The sequence below is a fragment of the Dermochelys coriacea genome, chromosome 2 (genome assembly GCF_009764565.3).
Source record: "Dermochelys coriacea isolate rDerCor1 chromosome 2, rDerCor1.pri.v4, whole genome shotgun sequence".
Classification (NCBI taxonomy): Eukaryota; Metazoa; Chordata; order Testudines; family Dermochelyidae; genus Dermochelys; species Dermochelys coriacea.
Genome location: NC_050069.1, coordinates 84792990 through 84816397, shown reverse-complemented (window position 1 = coordinate 84816397; position 23408 = coordinate 84792990). Strand labels below are relative to the sequence as shown.

At 40.5% G+C, this 23408-nt stretch overlaps 1 protein-coding gene and 1 long non-coding RNA gene across 3 annotated transcripts in view; one reads left to right on the top strand and one right to left on the bottom strand.

Moving 5' to 3' along the window:
- The window catches only part of LOC119850806, an 85440-nt gene that overhangs the window by 10385 nt on the left and 51647 nt on the right, over window positions 1–23408 (bottom strand). Inside the window, exon 3 of one of the 2 annotated variants that reach the window (XR_006278898.1) lies at window positions 11114–11258. The exons of the other annotated variant lie outside the window; for it this stretch is intronic. This is a non-coding gene — a long non-coding RNA (uncharacterized LOC119850806). The remainder of the gene's footprint in view (window positions 1–11113; window positions 11259–23408) is intronic. 2 annotated transcript variants of the gene reach the window in all.
- The window catches only part of COLEC12 (collectin subfamily member 12), a 137282-nt gene that overhangs the window by 98408 nt on the left and 15466 nt on the right, over window positions 1–23408 (top strand). Inside the window, exons 3-4 of the mRNA XM_038389393.2 lie at window positions 10720–10842; window positions 20867–20965. Coding sequence (XP_038245321.1) covers window positions 10720–10842; window positions 20867–20965 — 222 coding nt within the window. The remainder of the gene's footprint in view (window positions 1–10719; window positions 10843–20866; window positions 20966–23408) is intronic.

The following is a 23408-nucleotide window of genomic DNA, read 5'->3' as shown; positions in this document are numbered from 1 at the left end:
TGGATACTAAAGAAGTGTGTCTGCCAGGAAACTGAGAGAGCTAAGAAGTTAATACCAGGTCTTTTTTCAGTAGAACAATATTTAAAGCTGAACTGAACTTCTTTCTGTAGGTGGGCATGACGCTTGTTGAGATTAGGAATGGATTTGTAGTCAGTGGATTTGTAACCACTCACACTAAGGTTAATTTGACCTAGTGTGTCTAGAGAGCTTCTTCTATTCAGTGATTAAATGCAACCATGCACTATTAGGAGCTGGAGCATACTGGTGACAACATGGCAAAGGCTAGTCAGAAATGGTTTTGGACAATGCGCATCCACAGCCATAGCCTCATAAATTGATGCGTAATTTATGGAGTCCAAGTGTTTTCCATATTCATGTTCTTATACAAGGTCATGTTATCTCAGATTGGTCTTCTTCATTCAACTCATTATTTTTGTGCATAATTTTATTCATTTAGTCTCATTCCAAGTAAGAGATATTTTGCTGTTATATATTCAAGATTAACAGGAGAACCTCCATCTCTTCCATTTAAAATCCTGAATAATGCCCTCCATTAAACTTTTCATATGGAAAAAAAGTATTTTGTACATTATGGATAATCCTACTTTCAATGAAGTCAATGGATATTTTGCTGTTGACTTCAGTGGCAGCAAGATAAAGGCTATATATTAATTTGAAGCTGTTACTCATGATTTACTTACTCCAATTCTGTATTGTCAGTTTTCCATTACCATATATTGTGAAGCCTATAGTTAAGGATACCCAATCATTTTCTTTATTTCATTTTTTTCAACTGGATGTGCCACACATTTGTTCAATCTGAAATTTTCAGTAAAGATGGTTCTGCAGTTTGCAAGCATGGAAAAAAGAGACAATGCAGTTTTTCTGCTATAAACTATTTTGGGACTTTATTTGGACAGCTGTAGCATGGCAGTGGCAAGTGATGGAAACTTGGTGTTTTGTCAGAAATATCTTCCCAAGAGCATAGATGTGTCTTACACTGGTCTGGTGAAAATTCATTTTGGTTCTTCTGAGTTATAAGAGTTTAAAAACATAGTTCATGGATGCACCCTGGGTATTGTTATACCATAAAACTAATCACCTGTTAGCATTTCATGAGCACTGCACATGTGCATACATAGAAATTTTACAGACATTTCTACTGAACAGTTAGTCTTCTAGTATTCTTTGGATTTGCACATGAATGCATAAGAAAGTTGAATGAAATTTTAGTTGTAATATATATGGCTTATGGAATATGGCCTGTGACAATATGTGTGAAAGAAGGAGCCCTAGCCTCATCATGTGTAGATGTTGGGCAAGAGAGAGAGTGTTCCTCTGTGCTTTACAAAATAGTGGCACATGCTTTCATTTTTTCAAATCTATGTTAAAAGAACATTTAGGCTACCAAGTAAAGCATTCAAAAGTCTGGAAATAGTAATGCAAAGGTTGATTGAAAGGGTCCTGGGAATTTCATCTGCCCCTTTAAGCAATGTCACTATTTCCCCAATAAGGCCCACCTCCATGCAAATATCATTGGTGCTCAACATCATAACCAAGAACCCTTAAAGCTTCTCCTGAGACCCCGATGGTACTTCTTTAACCTGGCCTCTTAAAGGGAGCTCAAGAGCAGTGCAGCATGCATTTCTTATTTCTTCGGCCTTAAAACTACAAAGATACCATTACTGTAATCTCTATCACTCTGATACCATGGTATAAAAATTCAGACTGATATAAATTAAGCCTAATACATTATACTGAAGGAAAAACAAAAGGTAAGTTAAATTAGAGGACAAAGATCAGATGCATTGATTGGTCTTCAAATTATAACGACATTAATTAGCAACTACGTTCCATTGGGAACACTCAAGATGAAGCTCCTTGCTTTGATTAAGAATTGAACATCATAGAATTAAACAGATTTAAGGAAAGGAAAGACATATTAGGCCATCTGGTTAAATGCCCTGCCTCTGAAGGACAGCTCCCTTCTATATATTTTCCAGTTTTTTGTTCATTGAGTTTTAATTTACTCAAGCAATGGAGCTCCACTTCTTCTCGAAGGAGACTGTTGCACAATCTGATAAATTTTACTGTTCGGAATTTTCTGCAGTTATTTGGCCTAAATCTCCTCTGCGTGTGTGCGTGTGTGCACACATCTGGCTCAGCTTGAAAAAAAACGTTTAGCTGGAATGCTACTTGGTGTTTTGGCTGTCTTGTGAGTCAGTGTACACTTCCTTAATTCATACACAAGTTTAAATTCTTTCTAGTTTTTCTTTCTTCTGAGCGGTTTAATTGGATTTCCTTACTTCCAGGGCAGTGCACTCAGTGATCATCTGCTTGACTTGCATTAACTGAATGCAGTGATAGCTCACCCGCTGAAGACTATTGTTTCAAAGTATCCTCATTTGCTGCTTGTTTGCTAGGGATTGATCTTAGATCTGGATGCATTGTTTTAAAAGATCTCATGTCCCCTGGGAGTTTAATAATCTTACCACATTTCTATGGCTTAACATTGCACTATAATGATTTTCCTCAAAATTTACCACGACAATCCTACAGCTCTCCTCAGAATATTTGTGTAACAAACCATTCAGACACTCAGTGGTTTGCCTGTGTTTTGGCTGGGCCTTTTCTGTACCCTTTTAATTAAGATATTGAATGTTTAATCACTGCAGGACATTGTTTGGTAATACTATATAATTAAATGGTTATGGTTGTTGAGGTGTATAATTAGGAACCTTGACAATTCATTCTGTATTCTACAATGAACAAGTACAAAGCCAAAACCAAAATGCTGGCTGGGTTATATAAGTAAGTGCGAGATGACGGTCAAGCTGAATCATAAGGGCTCTTCCCTCCTTTAATGAAAGGGATTGTATATACTGCACATAATAAAGTATTTCTGATGCTGGGAGCTTTCCATAGAAAATAAAGCCATCCCTTTGGGATCCTTTATTAGGTCAGAAGTGAGATAATGGATTCATGGAAAGGGACCACAACATGTGACAGAATAGATCTTGCAGTGAAGAATTTTCCCTACTTTTCGCATGTGCAGAATTTAGAGCCTGATCCAGCAAAACACTGAGGCTGGGATTTTCAAAGGTGTCTAAAGCAGTGGTTCCCAAACTTCTTCCGCCACTTGTGCAGGGAAAGCCCCTGGTGGGCGGGGCCGGTTTGTTTACCTGACGCATCCGCAGGTTCAGCCGATCGCGGCTCCCATGGCCACGGTTCAGTGCTCCAGGCCAATGGGAGCTGCTGGAAGCAGCGCAAGCAGAACAAGTTTGGGAACCACTTGTCTAAGGCCTTGTCTACACTACTGCAGTAAGTCAACCTAAGTTGTTCACGTAGCTGGAGTGATGTAGCTTAGGTTGACTTACTCCGGTGTCTTACACTGCTCTGCATCGACGGGAGACACTTTCCCATTGACTTACCTTAATTCTCTCGTTCCGGTGGAGTACCGGAGTTGACTGGAGAGCTCTCTGCGGTTGATTTAGCGGGTCTTCACTAGACCCGATAAATCGACTCCCGTTGCATCGATCGAAGCAGCATCGATTCCTGGTAAGTGTAGACATAGTCTAAGTGAGTTTGGCTCCCAAATCCAATTGGGATTCTGTTGGATGCCTTTGACAGCCTTAGTGGTTCATGAGCAGTGCTAAATGCCTTCAATTCCCATTAACCTCAATGGAAGTTGAAGATATTAAACATCTCCAGTATTGCCAACCCCAAGTATTAAAAAATGAGGGTTCAGCACCCCCAATCATAAGATTGGTTTAAAAATCATTACATTTAAAACAATAATAAATGCTGAGTTCTTTTATTTGCCTTCTGGTTTTGAGCTTTTGTAATTCACATTTTAAAGCTTTTCTCTGTAACCAGTGCAGCTAGAAACTTTTTTTTTTTTAAAGAAACCTGAGATTCTCATGTAACTTCAGTAGTGTGATAGGCGAGACAGATAGTGCTGCCTATTATTAGGGTTGTCTAATGCTTCCCATTATAAAACCTTATTTTCAGTTACTTATAATTTTGCCAAACTTTAACCATTTGGGCTGAAATTTTCCATGCCAGGTGTCTTCTCCTGGCTGAATATATTTGGAAAACTTCAGGCAAAATGGTTCTGCTATTTCTAAGAACAAGGCTAGGGGAAAATACATTGTCTTGTACATGTTAAAACATTCTGGTGTCTTTTTCCATGCTTTGGAGCAAGAATTCAAAATTTGACAGCAGGGTGGCCTTTGTGTCAGGGATGTGCTTTTTACTATCACCATGAAAATCTGGCCATTTAATACGAATTTGAAAAATCAGAGTCTGAACATGCTCAATAGAGACTTCTATTTTAACTGCTAAAATCTCCAAAGATTGTCCTCACTGAGCATGCTCAAGACTCTCACAGCCCCTAGTTCTGACCAGACTGTGTATGCATCATCCTCACACAGCAACTGAGCATGCCCCAGCCCAGAGCTAGAGGTGTGAAGCTGGACTTTCCCTGTAACAGCTGCTCCAAACTATTCAGGGTTGGTGCGGGGCTGGGCACAGGAACTGAAAGCAGGGAGTCCATCTCACTTGTGCTCTCAATGACCTCCTTGCTGACACCTAGGCAGCATGGAGCAGGAATCTATCTGATTCAAAGGCCAGACTAGTGGAGAGTGAAAGAAATAGACTGGGAGAAGGAATCTTGTGAGACCAGCATTAGAGGCAGGTGCAGAGAGAGAGACGGGGACCAGCAGGCAAGGAGACCAGGACCAGGAGCGAGGGGTGAGAATGGAAGCTGGGATTTGTTGGGTGAGGAGGCTGGGAATGCATTGTACAGGCAACTTTAATTCTGGCATTACCTAACTTTTGAGTGTTTGACTTTGCTACCATATGTTCCTTTAACAATAGGTTTTGTGTGTTTAATATATAAACTAAGGGACAACCAGATTTTGCCAACCTTATTCTTTCTGAGCAGTATCTTACTCTCTGAGGAGACCTATGGAATCAAAGGGGAGAATTGTGGAGTAAGGTACTACTCAGCTTGAGTAAGGGTGGCAGAATCTGGCTCTAAATTAGAGTACTTAATAACCATAGTTTAAGGGCCTTATCCTCTGATTGCTGAGCACCCTCAATGCCCACTGTAGCCTTTATGATGAAGAATCAACTTCTAAAATAACAAAGTGGATGTTCCTGAAAAAATCAACAAAAATCAGCCTATTTTTTTAATTTGTAAACTTTAGAAAATCAGTGATTTAAATGTTTTATGGACTTTTTGCTTTCTAAGGTATGTTAACTATCAGAATTTATCTGAATCATCAGTTTTGCTATTTATAACCTAACCAGTCACTTGGGATTATATGGATTCATACCATGAAGCAGTAGGTTAATAACCTGTAAAAACCACATGAAGGAAAAAGTTGCAAATCTCAGCTAAAACTTTGTGGTTGGCTGGATTCTACGATCTCCAAGCTTTATTGAAGGTTAACATTGGTAAGCTGAGCATAGAACATACTAATGCAATATGCCTTTTGTTCCCTTAATACTCTAGCAGATCCAAATATTAAATATTTTGAGCCCAGTTTACATGTCTGAGCACTTAATCTTTCTCCTTTAGTGCTCAAATTGTCACTCAGGCAGTCAGATACTTATTTTAGATGTCTTCAGATGTCAATACAAACACCCAAATGCATATCTGGATGCCTAAATGTAAGACCCAAAGTCTGAAAATTGCCTCTTTATGCCCTGTTGATGTTAGACCACCTTCCTAATGCTTAAAGGTATTTATCAAGATTTTATCAAGTCATTAAAGCTAAAGCATCATGATTTTACTTGTCAAGTACACCAGCTAAAATTTTCAAACTTGGTTCCCTGATTTTAGTTACTTAGGTTTCAGAGTAGCAGCCGTGTTAGTCTGTATTCGCAAAAAAGAAAAGGAGTACTTGTGGCACCTTAGAGACTAACAAATTTATTTGAGCATAAGCTTTCGTGAGCTACAGCTCACTTCATCGGATGCATCGGATGCTGTAGCTCACAAAAGCTTATGCTCTAATAAATTTGTTAGTCTCTAAGGTGCCACAAGTACTCCTTTTCTTTTTGTGAATACAGACTAACACGGCTGCTACTCTGAAATGTATCAATATTGATTCACACTGGAAAGGAATTTTCCTAAATAGTGCATTGATTTTGGCTTCCTGCACTACATTCTTCAAATATTTCGGTTATCTTACCAACGCTTTTTTGTCATGGTTATGTAGGGAATTTTGGGTTTTCATCACAACTCAACATTATAGTACAGATTTTATGAGGCCACCTAAGTTTCTGAAGCAAGAGCCAAGAAGAGAGCTCAATGGAAAATATTTCAAAAGAAGTATTTGGCAGGAAAATCTGTACAGTATACATGTTATACTCAAACATTCAAAACTGTGGTCCTTGAAACAGAATATGTTTGAGGCTTCTGACTTTTGATAAGGTATTTGTGGACTGGCAAAGGGAATATGTGTTTAGCTTTCTGTAATTAAAAAAAAAAAGTGCCTTATCTGTAGCACAAAAGGAGTCTGCAAATGGATACCCCCTGCGGGAAAACAAAGTTCTCAGTCACTAGAATGTAATGCTATAAAAATAAATACTACAAAGGCTGGTAACAGGGGGATGTCTCTCTTGCATGTTTATTGTGACGATCTTGGTTCACAGAGATGGGGGTACCCAAAACATGTGAGCCAGCAGGATCCCTTTGTACTGATTTGCTGTCTGTTTGGCCAGATGTCTTCCCAACAGTGAGATATAAAAAACAAAGCTCGTATTAAAATAAGTTGGGAAAAAGAAAAGTGTGTCAAGGCACAGCATGTCACATCTGATATTTATTAAATGTTGATAAAGTCAGCAGTGAGCAATGCTCATCATCCGGAAGTGACCCTGACTTTTTGGTATGCAAAGCTAGTGACAAATGTCTGGGAGCAGATCATCATTAAAACCATGTGTAGAGAATGCATAGTGGAGTACGTTGTGTTGGGAACAACAAGATCTGATTCAAGCTAAGCCCAGTTCTGTGTGATTTACATATGTTCCCTTTGTAGCAAAATGTTGTACACTGGTTCCACTGAGTTAATTTAAAGATCTCCAAATGAGATGTTACAAACCTAGCCAGATAACAGTGATTCATTATAAGTCAAATCTCGTAGTCTTTATACTCAGGCTCCAAATAGCCAAAATGCTATTAACTCGAGTGGAAGTTTTTCCTGGTTAAAGATCGAATATGGACTTCAAGCCATGACTCTGTGCTCTCATGATAAAGGTTGAGAGAAAGTACCTACTTTATGTTGCAGTTTTTTACATATACCCTACACTCACTCTAAATCCTTCCCCATGTTGCCTCTTGTTAGTCTGACAGACTAATATGGCTGTTTCCTTTATAAAGAAAAGGACCTTAACAAACCACAAGACAACCTTAATGAGACCATGTTCACAATGCATACCAAGCGCCTCTTATGTACCAGATCAACCAACTTTGGGTGGACCTTAAGCAAAGTGAACCTAAACTGTTCAAGCTCCGCCACAGATATTGGAAATAGTTCAATACCTATTATTTCATTTGAGACAGATCCAGGTTTTCATCATCTTTAGTAGTCCTCTCTATTTAATTAGTTAATCAGAAGGCCAGCCACTGTCAGGAACAAAATGAATATCCATGTATTCCTGACACAAGACAAATACCACAGCCCAGAAGAGGTTAAATTGATATAGCTATTTGTAATAGAGTCTCCAAAGTTGTGGGGGGAGGAGAGACCCACTTACAACTACCTGATTTTCTGCTCCAGCACTTGTGCAGGTTAGATCTTGGGGTAGATTAGATTACAATATAATTTTTAAATTGTGGCTGCTGTAGTGTGTGTGTGTGTGTGTGTGTTATCTCAATACTGACAGTAATGGATTGTTAAAAAAATGAAGAGTCTGTCTCACGTTCAGGTGCCATTTTTATGTCCATTTGAAATACACTGAGACTGAAAAATCCATAAAGCACAAGTGTTGTTTAATTGGACCATACATAGGGAGAGAAAACCAAGAGAAGGAAGCAGGTGGCTTGTGAAATATTAGTACATATATGGTGCTAGGTGATGAACAGTATTAAATTCAGGGGCATCAGTGAGAGTTGCAGCCTGTTACATTGCACAGGGAATCAAATTAAGTACAGTGTCAGCAAACAGATCATAAGCTGAAAATGAGTAACTTTAATGTGAGACTCTAATACAAACAAATTTCCAACATGCAGCTGATACCAAACATGCATTTTTTTTCTGCCTCCTTCTCTGTGCTTTACCTCTGTGGTCTGTTGCCCTTTCTTATTATGGCTTGATCCTGCTCTCATTAACTTTAATTTCTGTTACCTGTATAAGGTAGAGGCCAATCCTGTGATGTGCTGAGTGCCCTGAACTCCCATTAATTTCCATGCCTAATTACAGCATGGGACAGCATGTACAGAAACTTACAAAATTAGGTCCTAAATTATATACCTCTCAGAGGAGGGACCTTGTTTTCAAACTTGTCTGAAACCACCATGCACTCCACTGCACCTAAAGTAACTCTCCCTCCAAGCCGTTAATGACAGCAAGAAGATCTGTGTTCAATATATTTGGGGATCTTCTTAACAAATAAGTAAACAGGCCCAAGCCTCCTACCGGAAAACTGTGTTCTCTCTCTAGGGACTGTTAACAGGCAGAACAACTCCCTCTCACAAATACTTCAAACCCTGTAAAAGCCAGGAAGGGGAGCCAACCACACTTAAAACCCTTGAGTAGAGTCTTAGCTGCTTGGAAACCAGTTCTCTATCATAAGATAAAATCCTCTCCCCCTCTCCAAGCTGCTCTGGGAGCCCACTGCCCCCAAAATCCAAGTTCATGTCTAGTTATGGTGACTCCCCAAGTGTCACCAGCAGGATTGTGGGTAGATAGCCTATGCAAATGAAGCTCTCTTTTCACCAATAAGGGGAGCAGAGAGCCCTTTTCCCTCTGGAGCTTCTGGCCAAATGGCTTATGCTAACAAACCTAGATTTAGAACATAAATGCATTAACTTGTTTTCCCACCGTTTTTTGCCACATTATCAACTTACTGAGAGGTTTGTATCTCTATCTGAAAAAGGAATTGCTCTTTCCCAACTGAGCTTCTCTTCTATGTCCTACAGTGACTTCATAATTTTGAATCCATGACATCCCATCGATACCGTTGTAACAAAATGTGATGTCACAACAACGTGATTATGATGTGACTTCACCACACAATCATAATGTATAAGAAGGAGCTGACCTTTGAAGTGTTCATTTTAGTGTTATCCAAGCCTGATAAATGAAATAACACTAGCAAAGGGGACTGAGAAAATAACTCATCAAATAAACTTACTTTATGTATAAATCTCTCTTCTTGAATTTGCCTCTGTACGAAAATCCCTTTTTAAAGCACTTTAGGTTTAAGAAAACCACGAGAACCTGTTACTCTTTGAGATAACAAGAGTTGACTTAACTTGCTATTTCTGTCATCAGTCCTCAATAAACACAGCTGAAGCTGCCTGTGCATTTCCCTGAAGAATTGCACTGTGCAGAAGGTCACAAGTTGGAGAAAAGTAAAATCAGCTGGTGGGTTGATCCCCATGGGAAATATTATTTACTCATAAAAAGTTTCTGAGCAAATTTTCATTAGATCAGTAATTTGGTACACACAACCTACTAAAGCGCTTTCCTTTGTGATTCCATTAGTAATAGGCTAAAAGGTCAAGGAAGTTCATTTAATAGATGCAGGGGGCTATATTCATGCTTGCCTAATGAGGGCTCAACCTGGTCCATTCATTCCAACATGGTCTTCACATTCTAATGTTTTTATATGTCCCTGTTTCCCCTGCAATTATTTATAATCTAATGAAAGCTTTCAATGCTTATATATGTGCTATAACCTGTGATCATTGACAGAAGAGTCTCACAACAGGCCGACATCCATATCTTCTGTAAAAAGCTCAAATACCAAATATTAATGGTTCATTTTCCTCTCATAACTGGAGGTTCCTTTCCCTATTCTCTCTTTTTTAGAACTCACTTATGTGGGGAAATGATATGAGTAGCATAATTATACTGATATAACTCCTGCTGGTGTCCACAAAGGGAGATATACCAGTTTAACTATGCTGCTATAGACAAGCCCTAAATCTCATTAACCTTATTTTACACAGTGAAAATAAAATGAAGTGCTAATATTTTTCTTCTAAGTCCATGTGTCAATATAAAAGTTGCAAAATAGTGCAAAAGTCTCCTTTCAGACATTCAGAGTAGTACTTAATTTCAGTTCTACTTTTGTCTGTGTGTGAATGTCACCCACTGCTCACAGTGCAGGGAAGTTGAATGTTAAAACTGAATTATTACCATCAGGATCTAGACAGAGAATATTGCCATAAATTTTTGGCTTAATTGCAACCTAGTCTCACTATCAGACTCATGATAATAGTGCTTTTTTTTGTTTTTGTTTTTTCAAATAAAGCCACATTTGGTTTTCCAGTTAAATTTAATCCAGTTATTACTCATCTGAAACCTTAAAAGGAGCATATCACTAAAGTAAGGCTATAGTGAGCCCAGAGTCCATGGAATGTTAGCCATCACTTGCAGTGTAGACAAGTATGTGTACAATTATTATCTGTATATGTGATTTAGACAAAGAAACCACAATAAAAGCTTACTCTTTGACCTGATTTTAAAGTCCCATCTTCTTTTGCAGGTATTCAGGAAGGGACTCAATGTACCAAATGTAAAAATAACTGGACACTGAAGTTCTCCATCATATTACTATATATTTTGTGTGCCTTGCTAACAATAACAGTAGCCATTCTGGGATACAAAGGTATGTACCATATCTGTCATAGTGTTTTACTTTCAAACAGGAATCCAAGCAAGAGCTCCAAGTATTAGAAAGAGATAGAGAGGAGAATGGATTTATTTTATTTTCAGTTATGAGATTATTGCAGAATTAAACTTCTGTTAACATGATTCATTGTATGTTTGGCATAGTCTACATTAGACAGACTTTGAAGTTTCTCTTTCAAACTGCTATAAAGCTTTGACATTAGATTACACATTTGTGGAGATTTAAAAAAAATGTATAAGTAACTTACCAGTTTTCAATATGGAAGCATATTAATTTGGAGAGCCAAGCACTTCAGTAAAGCTCCACACAAGTACCAGAATCCATCCCTAGAGTTCATCTTATGTAAAGGAGGGTCCAGGAATGGTGTCACTTAATGTATTAATACTTTTTATCTGAGGAGCTCAAAAGTATAATGAATATTGTTCTTAATGATCTGGAAGCGGGGGTAGACAGGGTAGTGCCAAACCTGAAAAATTGCTTATTCATCAGTGTTTAAGCCAATTCTAAAAAATATTTTGAAGACTGAGGAAATTCCAAAGAATCAAACAATGCTAAACAATGTTTTCCCTGAGAAAATTATATGAGTACAAAGTAATGCACATTGAAAAGAACAGTTTGATCTTCTTATACATAAAGCTTATGCTCTAATAAATTTGTTAGTCTCTAAGGTGCTACAAGTACTCCTTTTTCTTTTTACGGACACAGACTAACACAGCTGCTACTCTGAAACCTGTCATACATATTGTTATTCAATTCAGCTATCACCACAAAATAATACAGGCATCATTCCTGACAGATCAATGCAAACATCTGCTTGCTGTGCAGTATTGGTTAGGGAAAAAAAGCCAGTTAAAAGCTTGGCTGTATTACGAAAAGGGAAAAATAATGCTGAAAATATTACAATGGGACTACTATATACACTGATGGTTCCCCCTCCCTTTGATTCTGTGCTTTGTTCATATCATCTCAAAAAGGAAATAGCAGAAATAGGAAAGGGACAGAGCAAGGCAGCAAACACAGTTTAGAGGCTTGGAAGGACTTTTGTATGGGAAAAATTAAAATGATCAGAACTGGTTAGAGAGAAGATTTCATAAGAGAAAACACGATGTTGGTATATTGAACTATGAATATAAACAAAAGGTGCTCCCATTTATCCTTTAGTATAATACAATAACAAGAGGGAATGTAATAAATTCAACATATTTACAACAAAACACATTTTTGCACAACTTATAAGTAACCCATGGAACTCATTGCTACAAGATATTGAAACAAAATCTTACTAGGATTCAATGATGATTAGATACTTGTAGGGATAAGAGTATCCCCAGTTACATTGGCTGGATAAAAACAGAGCCAGACCCTTAGCAGGTTAAGTTGGCATAGATCAATTTACAGCAGCTGAGGATCTGGCTCTTACGTGGGCTATCAGTCCTCCGTGTTAAGCCAGCCACTCACTGCCTGGGACTCAGAAGAAGCTTCCACATTAGGCATGTTATTGCATAACTGTCTTTTCCAGGATCTTGCATACTCATTTGAAGAATCTGATGCTGCTTGATGTCAGAGACAGCCTACCAGCTGGACTTTGATTCATGGATTCCAAGGCCAGAAGAAACCGTTGTGATCATCCAGTCTGACCTCCTGTATAACTCAGGCCATAGAACTCCCCCAAAAATGTTTCCTTTTGAACTACAGCATCTCTTTTAAAAAAAACACCCAATTCACAAACTTGGGAAGTTGTTCCAATGGTTCATTGCCCTCACAGTTTTATATTATATATCTTACTTCTAGCCTGAATTTGTCTAGCTTCAACTTCCAGCCATCAGATCTTGTTATACTTTTGTCTGCTAGACTGAAGAGCTCATTATCAAATATTTGTTTCCCATAGAGGGGCTTATAAACTGTGATCAAGTCACCCCTTAGCCTTGTCTTTGTTAAGCTAAATAAATAGAGCTCCTTGAGTCTATCTCTATAAGGCGTCTGAACTGACCTATGGCAATTTCTTTGCTCCTTCATGAAACCTCTGAATGGAAATAAGCAAACAAGGCGACCCTCACCTAAATGTCTCTCACTCTTCCTAACCCTATACTTTCAGGCTTCTCTCTCTACGTGCCTCCAGTTCTGGTTTTCTTACACTCCTCAAGGCCTTTCTCGCTCTTTCTACTTCCTCGCTACATTCCATTATGCACTTCCATGTATGACTACAACCATTTTGTCGTCTTTACATCTAGTCTCTAAGGTGCCACAAGTACTCCTTTTCTTTTTGCAAATACAGACTAACACGGCTGCTACTCTGAAACCGTAATACTCACTGGGATTTTTCATTGGTATCACTGAGAGGAATTTCTTAGCCCATTGCTGCAAGGAAAAAAACCTGGAGGTTGTGCGAAGATGAACATCTCATTCATTCATCATACTTGGGGGCCCACCAAACCCAATTTCAGGGAAGGGAAGCATGGCATTGGCCCAGAGTCCATTCTCAGTCCAGCACTCTCCTCAACTTCCTGTTTCTCTACTCTCCATATCTCTCCTGTCACCCATATTTGTTTTCATCGTGAAGGTTCAACATCAGGGCATGTTTCTTACAGTTCTGTCTGTTCCATTGTATTTCAGAAGACACTGACTTCTTGAGTCAAATTTATCTCTTGAGTAATTCCACTGAAGTGAATGGACTTACACTGGGGATGATTTTGTCCTTTTGTCCTCACACTTGCATCCTGTGCACTAGTCAGCTGGCTTTTTACATAGACCTTTCTGATCACTGCGAATCAGAAGAAATACCAGTTTATGAGAAAAAATTATTATATTTGATCCCCAAATGAACTGTTAGGTTACTTTTGTTTGTTTCTAAGGAGTTAGGCCTTAAATCTTGGACACTAAAGAAAAGTGAAATACATTTTTACAACAGTCCCCTCTACCTCAGAGTTCAGCTTCTCCTTTGTCTGGTGATATTACAAAGAAGGACAGAATTTTGCTAGCATCAGGAATTCTTCCAATCTGTTAGCTAAGGTTTCATTAGATTTGTTTTCAATACACTGATGATTTATATTATAATGCCCAAAGCTGCTTTTAAAACTTTTAGTTTCCTACATGGTACTTAGCTATCCTATGTTATTTTAAAAAAAATCAAGAACTACGAATTAATGGATTAAATTTGGTTGGCAAGAAAAATAACTCTATGGGATACAAAATAAACAGAATAAATCTCCAAATTAGTTGTAAAATCTGTGTAACAATCCGTAGAAAGCTGAAACCAAAACATGAATTAAATATCAAGCTCTGAAAGGGGTTGCAAGATGAGTTTACTATTCCTTTCCCTTCGGAATGAAACTTACATTCTTTCTGTTATTAAAAACATTAATAAAATAGTGTTCTTGGTTTACCAGATGTTTTCTTAAGGAAATTAAATGCAAAAGTATGTAGTTAAAATTCTTCTGGCACCAGTCAATGTAAAACTAATCTATTTAAAGTTAATGATTATACTCTTGCTCACTCCATGGCAAAGGGGGGCGGGGAGTAAACATTCTTTGAATATCAGCCTGAAATTTGAATTTCTGGTTATTTTCAGTTTGTAGTAGACCTTTATATTGTAGCTTGTAGCTTTAGGTTTGTGACTAATACACACAACAACTCTCATCTATTGCTTAATCCTTCTGCTTCTGTAACTCGACTCGCTGGGATGGGACACTTGTCCATGCTTCTTGTCTGAGACTGAGAGCAGGGAATAGGATCCAGACATTCTATCCTTGAGCAGCTGATTGCAAAGTTTAGAGACTAACAAATTTATTAGAGCATAAGCTTTCGTGAGCTACAGCTCACTTCATCGGATGCATTTGGTGGAAAAAGCAGAGGAGAGATTTATATACACACACACAGAGAACATGAAACAATGGGTTTATCATACACACTGTAAGGAGGCTGCTACTCTGAAACCTGATTGCAAAGTTTGCATCTCTTAAGGGATGTCTGTGCAAAATTGCCCATACAGCAATGATCTTACCAAATACAAAAAGAAAAGGAGTACTTGTGGCACCTTAGAGACTAACAAATTTATTAGAGCATAAGCTTTCGTGAGCTACAGCTCACTTCATCGGATGCATTTGGTGGAAAAAGCAGAGGAGAGATTTATACACACACACACACACACACACAGAGAACATGAAACAATGGGTTTATCATACACACTGTAATGCATCCGATGAAGTGAGCTGTAGCTCACGAAAGCTTATGCTCTAATAAATTTGTTAGTCTCTAAGGTGCCACAAGTACTCCTTTTCTTTTTACTGTAAGGAGAGTGATCACTTAAGATAAGCCATCACCAGCAGCAGGGGGGGGGAAAGGAGGAAAACCTTTCATGGTGACAAGCAAGGTAGGCTAATTCCAGCAGTTAACAAGAATATCAGAGGAACAGTGGGGGGTGGGGTGGGAGGGAGAAATACCATGGGGAAATAGTTTTACTTTGTGTAATGACTCATCCATTCCCAGTCTCTATTCAACCCCCCACTGTTCCTCTGATATTCTTGTTAACTGCTGGAATTAGCCTACCTTGCTTGTCACCATGAAAGGTTTTCCTCCTTTCCCCCCCCTGCTGCTGGTGATGGCTTATCTTAAGTGATCACTCTCCTTACAGTGTGTATGATAAACCCATTGTTTCATGTTCTCTGTGTGTGTGTGTGTGTGTGTATGTATAAATCTCTCCTCTGCTTTTTCCACCAAATGCATCCGATGAAGTGAGCTATAGCTCACGAAAGCTTATGCTCTAATAAATTTGTTAGTCTCTAAGGTGCCACAAGTACTCCTTTTCTTTTTGCGAATACAGACTAACACGGCTGCTACTCTGAAACCTGTCAACAAATACAAAGTGTATTAAAGAAAGAGAAAATAGAATTAAAACAAAAGCAGTGGTTTGTATAACATATCTGGGTTTGCATTTATCAGCTAAACTAGATAAAGTAGTCTCCGTTAATGAAGTAAATAGCTAACATCTTACTGCCCTCTTTGATCCTCCTCTGAGCGTCATGCTGCAGTGTACAGCAAAATTTCTCTCTGTGTCCAGAGCTCTCTCTGATCTAGCCCACCTGATCCAGGGCTGCTACTTAAAACTTATCTCCAGTTATACACACATAGGCTTTAGACTCATGCATTTTCTAGGAACTGGACCACTGATGATACAAAGACCCTTTAATGATGATTAACATCTTTCAAAGGCTTAAGGACCTAGCTCAGACACTGCCATCTTGGCTGGTTGTATCTAGTTTTGATAGGGCCTCTTGTTATACCCCTTCAGGAAATTATTTATTTTATCAAAAAATATAAATTATGGGCAGGTCTCCAGTTTGTCTATCAATAGGTTATTAGAATCATTTTTTAGATATACACCTAATGTACTAGCCAGTCAAATTTCTCAAAGGTGATAACTGTTTTCTGATGAAAGTTACAAATCCAAAAACATTAGCTTCTCAGAAACCAGTTGGTTTTCCTGCTATGCTCTGGTACCTAGTATGCTGTGGCATGAGAGGCCAAAAAGCAACCACATCTTCCTGGCAAGTATATAACCAGCATGTTTTAGCTCATGTCACACCCTACTGCCACCCCTAGTGTAAGGATCATATCAGGGTAAGGAACGGGCATGGCTGGAACATTCTGCACTTGGCGATAGCACCTCAAGGGGCCAGTCAGTCTGCAAAGATTAAAGCAGATTCCACATCTCTCTATTGTACTCCAGGCTGGCATAAAAAACAGACCTAGAATCTGCCTGCTGGAGCTGTAACCAGCTGCCCTGCAGCCTCCCCACTCTGCTGCACCCAGGCTAGTTTTAAAGGTCTCTGCAAATTTGACTTCCATCAATTCCTTGAGGCCACAATGGATTATAACATATACTAAAGTTTGAGCCTCAACTACTTAAACATCCCAAATATCCTCCAGTATTTTTCAGCAACAATATTAAATATACCCTGGGTGAAATTCTGTGCCTTTGCCTCTAAGGAGGGGAAGGGGGCTATGGTGGCAGTCAGGTTGGCTGGAGTAACTCACGAATGTGGGTGCCAGTCTCAGAGCAGACTGTTACAAACCAGGGCGGCTCCTGGGTCTAAGCAGAGGGTTTGGGGGTCCGTGGCAAAATTTTAAATCAAAATGGGGGTCCTTGGGTTACTAAAGTTTGAGAACCGCTGGCATAACATATAGAAAAATAAGTTATTGGGCATTGCTTTCATCAGGGATTAACAAGAACCAGAACTGATGTGATAATGTCCATTAAGGTCTTGATTCAGCAAAGCATTTAAGCACATCTTAAGTTCCACTGAAGTCAGTAGACTTACGAACCTGCTTAAAGGCTTTGGTGAACTGAGGCTTCAGTCTTGAAGAGGACAAGGAAATCCAAGTATTCTAGATCAGGGAACATGCAGTGAAATAGCTGATTTCTCTTCTGGGTTCCTGAGAAATTCTAAGTAACATAAATTAGGAATAAGGACAGAAAAAAACAGATGTCTTCTGTTACAGTGAGTGTTAGTTCTGGATTCCTATCAGCCTGGATCTTGTATTCAGAAGGCCAGCTACTATCATCTCAGTCCTGAAATGCAGAACTCAGCACTCTGGCTTTATGTTTGTGTTTGTTTTGGTTTTATATATATATATATATATACACACACACTGGAGTGTGAATAGCTGGCTCATTGGCATTATGGAAAGGAGAAAAGGCAGGAATGTTCAAGTTCCTCATACAACCTTGGGCCCTGTGATGGGGCAGTGCTGGGTGGAAGTAGCCCCCATAATTCCACTTCAGCCCACAGGTCCTCACACCAGGGACAACCTAGGGGCCATTCTCCTTGTTCTCATCCTTTATTTTGTGGAGGGGTCTACTGGTGTCTCCCCGCGCCTTCCTCCTCTTCCCATTGTTACTTGTTCCCTCAACCCTCCGAACTGCTCTGTTCCAATAACTGCTTGAGCTGAAGTTACTTATGCCTCCTTAGACTATTTCCTTATTTTTCCCCTCCCGCTTCATCTCACTGAGTATTCCCCTTTCTTTACTTTCTCTCTGGCTTGTGTTCTCCTGTCTATTTTCCGACACTTCAGTGTTTAATGGCTCTTTTCCCTTCCCCGTGGGTTAAATTCCATCCCTCTGGGGTTTCTGGATACCTCTTTGCTTTTCTAATGGGAAGGGGTTCCAGTCCGTGCCTAACATGAAGGGGTGTAGCAACCAATCCACTACCCCAGCCCACTTCCATTTAAACTTCCCCTGAACTTCCAGAGGCCCTTGTGCCATAAGGCAGAATTTCTTATCCCCATGTATACATTCAAGCCTCACTCTTGCTCCAGGAAGTATCTGGTGGGGTTTCACCAACTTGTGCCTGATTAGCAAACAGCCTGAGGAGGTGTCCACCTGACCCCTGTGCTCTTTTATCCTGTCTCCTCGTAAATTAGCTTATTAGCTACCCAGCCCGAACCTGATCTGATAATCAGGAACTCCTCTCTGTAACCAGGCTAGGGTGACTAGATGTTTTGATTTTATAGGGACAGTCCCGATATTTGGGGCTTTTTCTGAAATAGGGTCCTATTACCCCCCACTCCCTGTCCTGATTTTTCACACTTCCTATCTGGTCAGCTTAAACCAGGCCCTTCCCCGGGCCCTAACTGGTTAAATAATGATCAGAGTGCTGGTTCAGGTGCTGATTGCTATCACTCTGTGACAGGGCCAAAGTAACCCCTGACTTCAGTGTAGTTAGCCCAGGGATGAATGTAGCCCTAGCTGTCTGTTCGGTTTATGTTTATGAAGCAACATGGACCCATGAAAATCCTGCTATATACATGTATGTATCTTCAAAAAAATAAGATGGAAGATTAATAAAGGGACAAGGACCCCTTGGCTGCCACAGATTAAAGTGCCAGATTGCATATGACCTTTGCATGAGTGCAAAGAGTAGGAGGAGGGCTCATGAAGTTACACTCCCAGTACAAGGGTCCTCCCTACTTGCGCTTGGGGGAACTCTTTTGTAGTTCCTGCCAGGTTATAAATCACCCCCAAAGAGGGTGGGCAGGCATAGGGAGGAAGCGGTGGTATGTCTTTGTCCCCTACCTCCACACTGGCTCATCCGAAGGCCTGGTGCAGCACCTCTTCTTCTGCATGCTAGGGGGATGGAGGAGTGACACAATGTCTTCTGGAACCCCTCGTGGGGTGGTGCAGATCCTCTCTGCCCAGAAGCTAAATAATCTGGGTATAGGACAGAACCTTCTGGTCTTAGCTGTGATTTGAATACACAGACACCAAACGGAAAATGGACATGGACTTGAAGGTCAAGCCATAGGGTTGCCAGGCATCCGGTTTTCAACTGGAATGCCCAGTTGAAAAGGGACCTTGGCAGCTCCGGTCAGCACTGCTGACCGGGCTGCTAAAAAAGTCCAGTCAGTGGCACAGCAAGGCCAAGGCAGTCTCCCTGCCTGCCCTGGCTCTGCACAGCTCCTGGAAGTGACTGGCATGTCCGGCTCCTAGGCACAGGGATAGCCACAGAGGCTCCGTGTGGTGCCCCCACTCTGAGCACCAGCTCCGCAGCTCCCATTGGCCAGGAACTGTGGCCAATGGGAGCTGCAGGGTTGGCGCCTGCAAGTGTGGGCAGTCCGCAGAGCCTCCTGATCCCTCCGCATAGGAACCAGACATTCCGGCTGCTTCCGGGAGCCGCCGGAGGTGAGTACCGGCCGGCCAGAGCCGAACCCCGAACCCCATCCTGTACCCCAATGTCCTGTCCCAGGTCGTAACCCCCTCCTGCACCCTAACTCCCTCCCAGAGCCCACACCCCACCCTGTACCCCAATCTCCCTGCCCCAGCCCTGAGCCCTCTCCCACACATATAAGCCATCCCGCACTCCCTCCTGCACCCCAACCCCCTGCCCTGGCCCACTGAAAGTGAGTGAGGGTGGGAGAGAGTGAGCGATGAACAGAGTGGGGATGGAGTGAATGGGGGCAGGGCCTGGAGAAGGTGTGAGGCCTCAGGGCAAGGGCAGGGCAAGGGTGTTCAGTTTTGTGCAGTTAGAAAGTTGGCAACCTTATCAAGGCAGAATCTAGACTCTGAAGCATTCAATTTCCTCCCTTTCTTGTAACAATTTATAAATATATATTTAGCACTTTGAGCTTTCTGGAAGTCTTCATTTCTGGCTCTTTCCTTCTTCCATACACATACTGTTGCCACGAAAAGCAACAGAATATGTAATTGCCAGGAAAACAACTCAAACCTCCCCAAGCCAAGAGCAAATTGGGAACAGCCATATGTCCAGGCTGGGCTGAATGACCATAGTTTAAACCCTTGCAAATCAGAATTATTTTAAAACTGCTGTTTAATTAAATGTCCTTAAATTGTTGTTAGGGGTTTTAAAGCTCCGTCACTTTTCAGAAGATATTATTTAAGAACAGCACTTTATATATGTTCTATAGCCTCCACACTTAGTAGCTAGGATGTAGTTCATAATGATTAAAAGAATCAGAAAATTATTTGGTCCATCTAAATGGAAGTGGCCTACAGGAGAGTGAGAGGGAGTCTGCTGCTAGCGAGGTAACAAGCCTCAAGCATACAGCACGCCTTCATTAGACAATGAGGCACCTTTAGTAGTTAAATATTATAAAATATTTATTGATTGAGGAGGAAGACTCAGAAGAATCTTCATTCGTGAGATGAATCTGTTTGTTACCAAAAGAAATATTTCGTTGAAGCATAGTGGTTAACTTCTTAGCAGAGTGCACGGTCATATGAGCAGAAGAGAACACACTGTTTTGATGTTATGCAGAGTAGTGGAAAGCAAGGTAATTGTTTTTTTTTAAAAAAGTATTTTCTATGCTTGACCCCAAATATTTTGTATTTTTCATTATTTACTACACTCTTGTTTACTGTTCATCTATATGACTTGTTATACAAATCTCATTACTTACACCATATCTCATAGTTGGAACTTCTCACAATGAAACCTACAAAAATTACACATGTAAATACCTGTTAACACTGTTCTCAATTTTCCAGTTGTAGAAAAAATGGACAACGTTACAGGTGGCATGGAGACATCCCACAGAAGATACACTGAGAAACTCACAGAAGTGGAGAGTGGTCTGAAGAAATTAGGTAATCTCCACATAACTGAAAGCCAGATAAGGCAGCCTATTTGCATGTCCTTGTGTGGTATTATTTTGGTAGATATATCAATGGATAAGAGTTCTCTGATCTCCACAGATCTGTCTGATGAACAGGTGGCCAAGATACCTGCATATCCATTCCATCTTAAGTTTTAGTTCCCGATTCAAGACAGCTCTTAATCACATTCAATCCCATGGAAACCATATTGAAATCAAAGGGACTTCAGGATATGCTTATGAGCTGTCCTGAATAGGAATGATTTTCTGAATCAGAGCTGTAAAGTTATACAAATATTGATGGACAAAAGAAGAGACTCTTGAGAACGAAAGTCTTCACCCACCCAGTAATCTTTGAGCTGATGTTTAGTAGATAAATTCCAAATCTGGAGTTCACGCCCAGAGATGTTCAAAAAATAGCATATGTTTAACCCTCATCTCAGAGGCAAAAATATAACTTGCAGGAGATGCACTTCATCAGTCATTAGTGCTTAAAGCGTGCTGGGGGGAAACAGGTCACAGACCCGGGAAATAAGATTTCTAAAAAGCAAGCCGGGTCGCTGAAGGGCACAGTTTTAATACTGTCTGCAGGGGGACAGACGGACAGATGGGACGGACCCCTGATTGGCTGCTTGAAGCAGGGAGAGCTCTCCCCGACTCCCTCAGCAATCCAACATCATTCTCCCAGGAGGAGTGGGAAGAGCAGAAAGAGTCAAGCAGCTGAGAGTAGCTCTGTTTCCTCTTCCCCTTCTGTGAGCAACAGGATGGCTCCTCTGCTCTTCTCCCTGCAACATCCTGCCTGGGAACGGAGAGAAGGGACTCTACTGCAGCCTCCTTCAGGCCTGGAAGTGGGGGTGAAAAACACCAGGAGCTACAGGGGATTCAGAACTGATGGGGGAAGAGGGGAGAACCGTAGGGGGGCAGAGCTGATGTGGGGACCACAGAAACGGATTGATTTGGGGCCAAGGGGGCAGAGTTAGTTGCTGAGCAGGGGGACAGGCAGATGGGTGGGTGATGAGACCCCTCCGACCACCACCACCACTTTTTTTCAAACCACTTTCAGCACTGTCAGTCATCATGGGAAGTACAAGTCATTCAGTTATGAATGTAGATCTCCCACGTGATATCACACGCCCAACTTTGAAGAAAAAAGTTAAGTGGTGTAGAAAATATTTTCTTTACTGTACATTTCTAGCCTTCCTCCTCTGCACCACTGAAAAGGAAGCTCCAGATATTCATTAAAAACATTATATATGGACTAACTTCTCTTAGTGGGAGAGAGAAACTTTCGAGCAACACAGAGCTCTTTCACATCTGGGAAAGGTACTCAGATTGTCACAGCTAAATACAAGGTTCAACAGATAAAATATGTCTACTTATGCTAAACTAAGGGACCATTCAAGTGATGTCGCCCATAAACACCCCTATAGTCATAGGACAAAAATGGGAGATTAGTGGGTTACAGATTGTTGTAATAAGATATAAATACAGTGTCTTTATTAAGAACATGATTTTTACTGTCTATCAAGGTTATGAATTTAAGCTCCCAGGCTCATCTTTTGAAAGTGTTGGGCAGGTTTCCTCTGAGAATGAGGACTGGGGTCAGATATAGAGTAATTGTTTTGTGAAAAGTGTTCGTCCACAGTTGATGTGATGTTTTTGTCTTTTATCATTGTCCTGTGTGAGTTCATTTGCGAGTGTAGTGATTATCTGCTTTCACCTACGTAGTTATTAGTGGAGCATTTAGTGCACTGGATGAGGTACAACACATGTTGCCATAGGCATGGGTAGGACCCATCGATCTGGAAAGGTTTTATAGATATTTACAGTATATTAAGTGAGGTCCTTGCTGCTAGGAAAGCTCTTTAGTTTGCAGTTCAGTCATAAGAAACACTCTAATGGCTTCTCAATAAAAGATGTCCATAAACTGTATGTTAATGAAGTTATTCAAAGTCCTGTGTTTGCTGTGGTGAATTCATAGGAAGGCAATGTTACAGCTAAAAGCACATACAGCCTTCTCTTATTCTGAGATTTAAGTTAATCAATCATAGTCTGGAGCTGTTGTGATCAAATTCATTTCTAAGCATTGTTTGTACTCTGTAGTAGGTATCATATGGGCCAGATCTAAGGGGTGATTAGCCACATCAATTCCTATTTAAGTCAACTCCCATTTAAAAAGTTCTAAAAGTTTAAACATTTAAAAAAACATGGGGACAATATCTGTGGGGCATATTAGCAAAGGGACTCTAGGAGGGGAGTTGGGGGGTGGGGCTGGCAGAGGGAAAATGTGACGGTCAGATGGTATCTACTCACCACTGTGGTACCTCCTTCTGGCCACAGCTGGGTATTAGCTCTCAACCAGACTTATTTTGTTGCTCATCCAGTCTCTCTCCTGCTGGACTCAAATTGCTCCTTCTTTCCCAGTGGCTGGTAGG